The sequence below is a fragment of the Orycteropus afer genome, unplaced genomic scaffold (assembly GCF_000298275.1).
Source record: "Orycteropus afer afer isolate SDZICR_OR568_19922 unplaced genomic scaffold, OryAfe1.0 scaffold00048, whole genome shotgun sequence".
Taxonomy (NCBI): domain Eukaryota; kingdom Metazoa; phylum Chordata; class Mammalia; order Tubulidentata; family Orycteropodidae; genus Orycteropus; species Orycteropus afer.
In genome coordinates, this window is record NW_006921635.1 from 3258609 (window position 1) to 3268045 (window position 9437).

Genomic DNA, 9437 nt, shown 5'->3' on the forward strand with positions numbered 1-9437 from the left:
AAAAAGGACCAGGTTTGCTGGTCTGATAGAGCCTGGTGGAACCCCAGAGACTATGGCACTTAGTTACCCTTCAGGTCTAGAATTAAACCCACTTCTGTGGCTTCCAGCCAAACAAAAGAGAGGCATATGAGGTGAACATTTACATTAGGTAGATACACCCTTTGGAGAGATCAATCACAGGAGAATAGAAGGGCTGTGTATGCACAGGGAGACAGCTTGGCAGGCAGGAGTACATGGAGGGAAGGACGCAGGGAAGAGGTAACCATGGAGAGGAAGTAGGAAGAGAGCTGTTGCAATGTGGGAAATTGTAGTCAATGTCATGAGACAAAATGTGCATGAACTGCTGTATGGAAAATGCATTTTGCTCTGTAAACTTTCACCGAAATCACAATAAAAAATTAAAAAAGAAAAAACAAGAGTAAAGACAACAGGAGTGGGAGGTGTCCTCACGACGGTGTGGTTTTTCCTGATGGAGGAACGAGAGTGGGAAGGAGCGACAGTGGGCTGTGCACAGACCACGTGCTGAGATCCCAAGGGGACGGGAGCGGGCACGGCTGGAGTCACTCAGGCTGCGACCGCCAGTTCCTGTTCAGGACGCAGGCATGAATCACAAGTCCCCGTGTTAGGGACGTTCTTGTGCCCCAGGAAGCCCAGGGACCTGGGAGCAGAGCGCGGCCCCACCCCCGGGGAGGGTGCCCGGATCACGCACCTCTGCCAGCGTCCTGCCGAACTCGCTTCCTTCCCCCTGCTCGTCCTCCACAAAGTCGTAGGTCACGTAGTAACTGTATGAGATAAAAGGCCCTTCGGGCCCGGGCTCCGGGTCCAGGAGCGAGGAGTCCAGAACTCCTGTGACATTCCCGATTGTCACCATAAGCTGTGCCTCATGGGCTAAGAGATCTGCAAGGGGGACAGGAGGGCAGAGGGAAACCGTGGGGGTGAGACCTGCAGGACAGGCTGCCAGAGAGGGAGGGGAGTGAGGGCCATCCGTCACCCCCGCAACAGAGGACTGGGGGTTAGGGTCTGTCAGACTCAGGTTCAAATCCCAGCTCTGGTGACTGTGATCCATGCGGTGGTAATGTGTGTTGCACGGCCTCACATTAATACCAAGTTCTGCAGCGACATATGGAGTCAGGAGAGCCTCCACAGCCACAAGTTCCCCCCCAACTCTGCTACCATGGGTGACGCTCCCTTCACCAAACAGCCCTCTGTATCAAACACACGGGAAGCAGTTCCTGTTTAACCCTGGTCCCTGCCAGCATGGAATTATTCAAAGAACCCAATCACCTCCTCGCCTGGGAACAAGAGGGCACTCCACTCTCTGGCTACTACAAAGCCTGCCTCACACAGCCCCTCGTTGTTCACTCTGCCCCCAAGTGCCACGCTCATCCTCATGTGGCCCTGGTGGCACATGGTGTCATCCTTTCCTGGGCTAAGTACAGGCAGACCTTGGAGATGCTGTGGCTTTAGCTCCAGACCACAATAAGCAAACACTACACTAAAGTGAGGAGCTCTGGTAGCATAGTGCCTAAGGCACTTGACTGCTAACCAGAAGGCTGAAGGTTCAAACCCACCAGCCACTCCTCGGAAGGAAGGTTGGGCATTCCTACTTCCGTAGTGATACTGCCTTGGAAACCCAAGGAGGGGTCGCTATGAGTCGGGGCCGACTCGATGGCAAATAACAACAACAACAACACTAAAGTGAGTCCCACAGGTGTTTGGTTTCCCAGTGCATATACGAGTTATGGTTACACGCTATGATGCGCACAACGGCACGATGGAAACATTTGAAATAGCTGAGAAAGACCAAAATGTGACATAGACATGCAGCGAGCACACACTGTTGGAAAAATGGAACCAACACGCTCACAGGGCACAGAGTTGATACGAATCTGCCATTGGTCAAATTTGCAGCATCTGCAAAGCACAGTAAACACAGTGACGCGAGGCGTGCCTGGCAGCAAGACACTGCCGTCGTTTTCACCTGCCTTGTGTCGGTGGTCGCGCAACCAGCCATCCCCAAACCCTAGGGCAGGAAGTCCTCCCTCACCTACCAGGTGAGGAGGAAATGACCAAACAGAACAAGCAGAACAGATCGGAAAAAGGGATGGGCCCAGAGAGGGTGAGCCATCAGGAACGTCCGGTGCCTCCAACAGGACACACAGGATGCAGTTACCATCCGTGTTTTACCACCTCGACCTTGAGCTGGCCCTGGTGCAGCTTGATTGCAGGCCACCAGGGGGTGATCTCCAGCCACGAAGGAGGTTCAGAAATTGGTTTAGGACAACCACTTTCCTGTGGCCTAGGACAGGAGGGGACACGACGACCTGCCTGCCACCACGTCTTTGCCCAAATTCCAACCACAGGCATCACAATCCAGGAGAAACCTCTGGCCGTGATGACAAGCTGTACCTGACTGGGGTCTGGGACGGACAGCACGTCCCCCCGAGGGGTGGGTGGGCGAGGCACCCCCTCCACCCTGCCCCCAGAGCCTCACCCCCGTTGCTGCTGAGCCCCCGGAACTGATGCTTCTCGTTGGGCGTCACGGTGATGTCATCCAGCACGCAGAGTCGCGCCAGGCTGTCCACGGTGAGGCCTCGGTAGTAGGGCACCAGGGCCATGGGGTTCCCCTGCAGCACCAGCAGCCGCAGCCGCCGCAGGGTGCACAGGCCGCCCAGCACGCTCTGCAGATCCGCCACGTCGTTGAAGCCCAGGTCCAGCGAGATGAGGTTGGGCCTGCAAGGGGCGCACGGCCGCCTGGGGTCAGGGCGCCGGGGGCCTGCCCGGCCCGTCTCCCCGGCAGCTGGTGTCCAGGGACGGGCAAAGGGCTGAGGCTGAGCACGAGGGTGGGAGCCTCTGCCCACCCTCGACCCCACGAGGCCCTCCTGGAAAGGCCCTCCCCCCGCTGCCCCCCACCCACTGCGACCCGAGTCCAGCCCATCCTGCTCCCGCCACACTTCTGCTCCCAGGGACCTCCGTTCTCGGCTGGACACTTTGGTGTCTCCCGTGGAGCCTGACCCGGAGTTGACATCTAGAAGGTTCTCCACAAATGCTTACTGACGAAGGGAGGCTGAGGGAAGGCTTGGGAAGAGCAGCGAGTGGGGAGCAGAGGCAGGTACGGGGCCCCGGGCGGTGGCGCGGGAGTCGGGGCCCCGGGCGGTGGCGGGAGTGGGGGCTCCGGGCAGTAGCGGGAGTGGGGGCTCCGGCAGCGGGAGAGGCCTCTGCAGAGCCAGACCGGCCCGTGGTCACGGGGAGCCCGGGTTTGCCTCTCAGGGGAAACGAGGGAAGCCCAGCACGCGGTGAGGCCCCAGGAGTCGTCCATCCAGCCTGGACAGGACCCGGGAAAGGGGCGGAGGATGGGGCTTCACGCGGCCGCCAACGGCTTCCAACAGAGGCAAGAAAAACCCAGAGACCAATCAGCAGCACCACCTCCCACGGTTCCGCTGATGACGCCCCTCGGGTTTGACCAGCTCCCTTCATCTCCTTTTCTGGCTGCCCCGTCTGTGAGGCGCACAGGCAGGCAGCGAGCGGGAAACGTGTACCCGGAACATGGCATGGGGACAAGCGTGTGGCTCTCACCTGCTCTGAGCCTGCTGCAGGAGAACCGGGGGACAGGCCCAAACCCTGCTGATAAGAAGTCATCCCTCCTTAAAGGTCAGAATGGTGAAAATGGAGGTTCAGACACACGTGTCCATGAGGTGCCACTCTGCACTAAGCAGGTTGCCCAGGCTCATGGCTAGTGTGTTTTCAAAATGCCTGCTACTCAGCTTCCGGACCGAGAGTGTGAAGTCAGCCGTCCCGGAAGGGCCACATTAAATGGTGTGCCTTCCTTCCATTGTCACCCTCTCTGACCAGAGCCAGTGGCTGTCAAGTCGGTTCCGACCCATGGTGCCCCACACGTGCTCCACGGGGCTTTTCATCTGGTTTTTCGGAAGGACATCACCAGGCCTTTATTCTGAGGCAGTCTGGGCGGACTTGAACCTCTGACCCTTGGGTTAGCAGGCCAGCGTGTGAACCGTTCACACCACGCGAGGACTCCATGTACCCAAAGGGAGAAAGAATCCAGAATTGTCTGCAGCCGGGACTCCTCCTGAGGCAGCCTGGGTGGGGAGTGGACTAGAGGGAAGGACCCCCTCACCCAGTCATTCTTCTGCCTCTGAGAGCCACACACGAGGATATTTTCCAGGCTGGGGGTGGGGTGGTGTTGATTCACCCTTGCTGCTCTTTCAATCACAGTCAGCTAAGCCCATGGAAATGCTATCCCAGGGTATGGAAATCCCGGGGTTTTCCCGGCATGCTTTGAGAAGCCATCTTGGCCCAGCTGCTTCTGATGGCCTTTCACTGGTGGCCACTGCTCTGGCCATGCCCCTCCATACCGTGATTTCAAGTTTTCCACTGCTGACCACCAAGGCCACTGCCCACCGGTCAGTGTGTCCTACTGTGGCAGTTCGTGTGCTGCTGTCATTTTGGAAGCTATGCTACCGATATTTTGAATCCCAGCAGGGAATGGTGGACGGGTGTCAGCGGAGCTTCCAGACTGAGAGAGACTAGGAAGAAAGGGCTGGTGACCTACTCCCCAAAACTAGCCAATGAAAACACTGTGAGTCACCATAGAACACTGTCAGCATAGCGCCAGGAGGGGGCCCAGGTGGGAAGGCACTCAAATACACAGTGGATCCAACAGTGGGCTTGAGGGGACCCACAGTGGTGAACATGGTGCAAGACCAGGCAACGTTCTGTTCTGTTGTCCCCAGACTCACCATGACTCAGAGACTTGACAGCCACTAGGAAGACAGCCATGATCCACCAAGGAAACAGAGTCAAGCTCAAGGCCTGGGAGGACCTCCCCACACAGCCTCTACAGCATGCTGAACTGTCAACAACAACAAGACATCCAGATGGAACAAAGGGTGGTCTCTCAGACATTATCAGCTGGGGACAGTTCTATCCCCTAGAGACCCTCAGAAATGTCTGGAGACATTTTGGTTGTCATACATGGGGGTGAGGTGTTACTGTTGTCATCTAGTAGGTGGGGACCAGGGATGCTGTTCAATGTCTTACAATGTACAGGACAGGCCCCCCACCCACAAAGACTCACCCAACCCCAAAGGTCAATAGTGCCAAGGCTTAGAATCCCCACTCTAAGGTATGGCATCAGCATACCCTCCCACCACCAGGTGCCCTTCCCTGGGGTTTAGTGGGATTTCTTGAGTGGGTCACAGAAATAAAGCCTAGGTCTGGAGTTAATGACCAACCAGGAGTTAGTATAAAAAAAAGAAGAGCTATGTTCTTCCAGCCACCAGGTTAGAAGTTCCCAAACTTCTTAGCTGTAGTCTCAGGGGACATCTAGTTCAATTGGTATAACACAGTTCACAAAGACAATGTTCTACATCCTACTTCGGTGAGTAATGACTGGGGTCTTTTTAAAAAGCTTGTGAGCAGACATCTAAGATGCAACTATTAGTCTCTCCCATCCAGAGCAAAGAAGAGGGAAGAAACTCAACCACTCAAGAAAATCAACAGACCACGAGTCCCAGCCTCCATGACTCTGAGACCAGAGAGCAAGACGGTGCCTGGCTCCCACTGCTGACCACTATGACCAGGAGGATCACAACGGAAGGTCCTGAACAGAGTAGAAGAAAAATGAAGAAGGGTCAGACAATGGCCCTCAGACACCGTTCAGACCTGGAACTGAACCCACTCCTGGGGATCACCTTTCAGCCAAAGAACAGGCCTAAAGGGTGAACAGTAACCCCCGTGAGGAACGCGCTCCTCAGAACTATCAACCACAAGACCCAAAGGGCAGCGTTTGCCCAAAGACAAAGCTCAGATGGCGGGAAGGAGGAAAAGAAGGTCGAATGGAAATGGCGAGCCCAAGGAGGAAGGGGGAAGAACATGTTACATTGAGGGGATTGCATCCAATGTGACAAAACAAAACGTGTATAACTTGCTGAATGAGAAACTAATGTGCTCTGTAAATTTTCACCCAAATCACAATAAAATTTAAAAAAAAAAAAAATCACCCAGACCTAACACTGAATCCCTTCCCCCGCTTCCCACCCAGGGCTCCTGTGTTACCAGTGGTCGGCGGTGTATAAGCTTTCCATGGGGCTCAGAAGTTTGTTGTGGCCGAGGCCCAGGTGCAGCAGGCCTGGGGGCAGGTGGGCGCACAGGCTCTCCCTGCTGGTGATCTCGTTGCCGTAGAGCTCCAGCACCTGGGTGGGGAGGACAGGGGACAGGGAGTGTCCAGAGGGAGCCAGGTCAAGCCCGAGGACGCCCTGGCCACGTGTGAGGGGAACCATGACTTGGGGAGGGCATGCTTCACAGCGTCCCACTGGGCTCCCTTTTGAACATTCAACGGAGTATTTCCGCACCAGGTTGGGGAATCGTCTTTGCTTCTGTGAAGGACGCTTGGGAGTTTGGAGGCAGTGTTTGTGCAGGGTGGGGAGGAGGTGCATGACACGTGATGTCTTCTCAGCCCACGGGAGGATGTCTCTGGGGGTGCAGAAGGGGACCCTCGATGGGCTGAGGAGTGAAACCTCAGGGTGACAGAGTGTTTCTTTTCCCCCTATGCTTCTCACCAAAAGCCTCACCTGGTTTCTTCTTGAGATGGGGACAAAGCTGTGTTTCTGAAACCCTTCTGCCCCAAGTCAACTCTTGTCAGAGTTTAGTTTAAAACAGGGACCATTAAGCCAAACAGTCATGATACAGCCCGGCCTGCCCTTCAGAGGTGCCCCTGTGTGGTGTGGGTGGCTAAGTTCCTGGCTCCTAAACAAAAGGTTGAAAGTTGGAGTCACCCCGGAGGAGCCTGGGAAAAAAGTCCTGGCTATCTGCCTCCAAATAGTTACCGCTGAAAGCCCATAGTGCACCGTGCTACCCTGACACGCACGGGGTCGCCATGCGTCAGGGTCGGCCGATGGCAACTGGTCAAGCTCTCAGTAGGCTGACCCTCAACTCACAGTCCCAGCCGCATGACCAAACGTTCTGGGCCTCCGGGCAGCCCTGGCTCGAAGGCCCTAACAGGACCTCACCTTGAGTGTTGGGGGCAGATTGATGGCATCGACCACCTTGATTCGATTGGCACTTAACACCAGCTCTTCAAGCTTCTGAAACTTCAGGAGACCTTTGTCCACCAGGCTCACCTGGAAGGAAGGAAGGATGGTGCAAAAACGGCAAGGAGGCCACATGTTCTGACCTCCTCTAACCCTCCAAGAGGAAGACAGGATTACCAGCAGTAACCCAAGGCCTATTCCTGCCAGGCCAGACATGCTGCCTCCCCCCTCCAGCCCTTGTTCCAACCGTTCCTCCCAAAGCACCCACCACCTCCCTCCTGGGTTCAATAATTCACTGCAGTGGCCACACAGAGCTCACAGATTACGGGGTTTATTAGGGAAGCACCAGGCTACAACTCAAGTTCAGGAAGAACGCTCAGTCTCCCTCCCACCGTCCCTCAGCCAAGAGTCTCTTGCAGTCTCTTTCCCAGCAGTGCTGGTCCCTCAGTGTCTCACTCAGCAATGTGTGTCTCTTGCGTCTCTTTCCCAGCAACACGCATCTCTTTCAGGGGCGTGTGTCTCTTTCGGCAGCACGTCTTCCTCAACCAGCAGTCAGAGAGAGTTCTGCCTCCAGGAGGCCTCTTTTTGAGCCCGGAAGGGTGGCCAAACTAGCCAATTATAGCATCAGAACTCTAAGCACCTGAGAGAGAATGGGAACCTCCTAGAACATTATTCTGTGCCACGCCCAACAGAAATACTCCAGGGGGACAACTTCAGCAATCAGGAGCTCCTCAGTTGCTCATAGAAAATCCCACCTTGGAGTTCACAAAGACTTATGGGTAGAAAAGCCACACTAAGTAATTTACTACACCGCAGATGGGCTCTTGTGAGCAAGGAGCCATGACGGCAGAGGTCATCTACTTCAGGCAAACAACAGCACGTTCATCTTCAGAAAGGGGCCCTGCTGTACGGGGGTTAAGTGCTTGGCTACTAACCAGAAGGGTGGAGGTTTGAACCCACCAGCCACTCCACAGGAGAAAGATGTGAAGGACATTTGGGAGCTTGGCTCCTGTAGATTAATCCTTGGGAACCCTGTGAGGCAGTTCTCTGTCCCACAGGGTCACCATGAGTCGGCATCGCTGTGACGGCAGTGGGTATCCATCTTCAGAGAGTTACTCCCCGACAGCCCCCCCACTGCCCACGGCACCCCCACACTCTGCCCCTCTGCTCAGCCTTTCCTGCACTCCGCAGCCTGGATCCAAGTTCTCAGCCTTCCCAAGGACACCCTCCCCGCCCTGCTTCCGGCCACCACCCCTTTATAGACTATGTGCGCCCACAGACAGGACTCCCACCTTCTTTGCTGTCCCTAACAGAGCCCTGTGAGTCCTAGCCTTGACTGACCCACTGGCATGGAGGTGGATAGGCCCCTAAGGAATCAGTGTGGCTTCCACAGACCGGGGTCAGGCCAGAGCCTCTGGGCCTACCCATGAAAGTCCCAGTTACAGTGGCATGAGACGTTTACCCTCCCCTCCCCCAGGATTACTGTGCAGGGCGTGATCTCTCTGCAAAGCAACAGCTCAGAATGGCGGAGACCTAGGCTCCACGCAAGTTTCAGGTGCTGTTATTGACATAAGCGAGGAGGACTTCTCAACCACTGAAATTAACGTAGTACTATGCTCCCCCCCCCACTCCCACCGCCACAGCATAAAGGGAGTAAAACCAACGGGGAGTCTGGAAGGTCTTCACGAGGAGCCATGCAGGTGACCGCAAACCAGCTGGAGAAGGAACACAGTGGACTCACTCCTCCAAGAGTGAAGGAAGCCAGCAGCGAATTACTTACCACGGCCTTTCTAGCCATGGGCTGTGTGACTCCCACCAGATGACTGGGTTGTTGTGTTGTTGTCGTTACGTGCTGTTGAGTTGGACCCGACTCATAGCGACCCCTCCTTGGGTTTCCAAGGCAGTATCACTATGGAAGTAGATTGCCCAATCGTCCTTCCGAGGAGTGGCTGGTGGGTTTGAACAGCCAGCCTTCTGGTGAGCAGTCAAGTGCCTTAGGCCATTACGCTACCAGAGCTCCCAGATGATTTGGGACTGTACAAATGTGAGGGGCTAACGGCCAACAAAGGGGATTGGGTAGCTTGTTAATAATGTAAGTAAGGGACGTGGCATCCTTGTGGGGGGGGGGGCAGTGCAAACATGGCACCCAGCACCCTGATGTGGGAACTGGTCAGTGCTGCCATCTTGCTAGGTTCAAAGAGCACTCCGAGGCAGAACAGGGGACCTCTCTGCCATGAAGATAGAAGGGCTAGGGTTCAAGTGCACCCTTGGGCCAGATATCCCTGCACTGAGACGGCAGAGGGATGCCGGCGGTGGAGGCAGCAGGACCAACAGACCCGCACGAGCCAGAGCAGTGGGCTTCCCACCCACCGAGAGGGAAGGCTGGGC

General features: G+C 55.7%; 1 protein-coding gene across 1 annotated transcript in view; it reads right to left on the minus strand.

Annotated features, from left to right (window-relative positions):
- LRRC43 (leucine rich repeat containing 43) overlaps positions 1-9437 on the minus strand; it is a 73188-nt gene that overhangs the window by 27360 nt on the left and 36391 nt on the right. Inside the window, exons 2-5 of the mRNA XM_007938252.1 lie at positions 7029-7139; positions 6076-6212; positions 2495-2733; positions 710-897 (exon numbers count right to left, since the gene is read on the minus strand). Coding sequence (XP_007936443.1) covers positions 710-897; positions 2495-2733; positions 6076-6212; positions 7029-7139 — 675 coding nt within the window. The remainder of the gene's footprint in view (positions 1-709; positions 898-2494; positions 2734-6075; positions 6213-7028; positions 7140-9437) is intronic.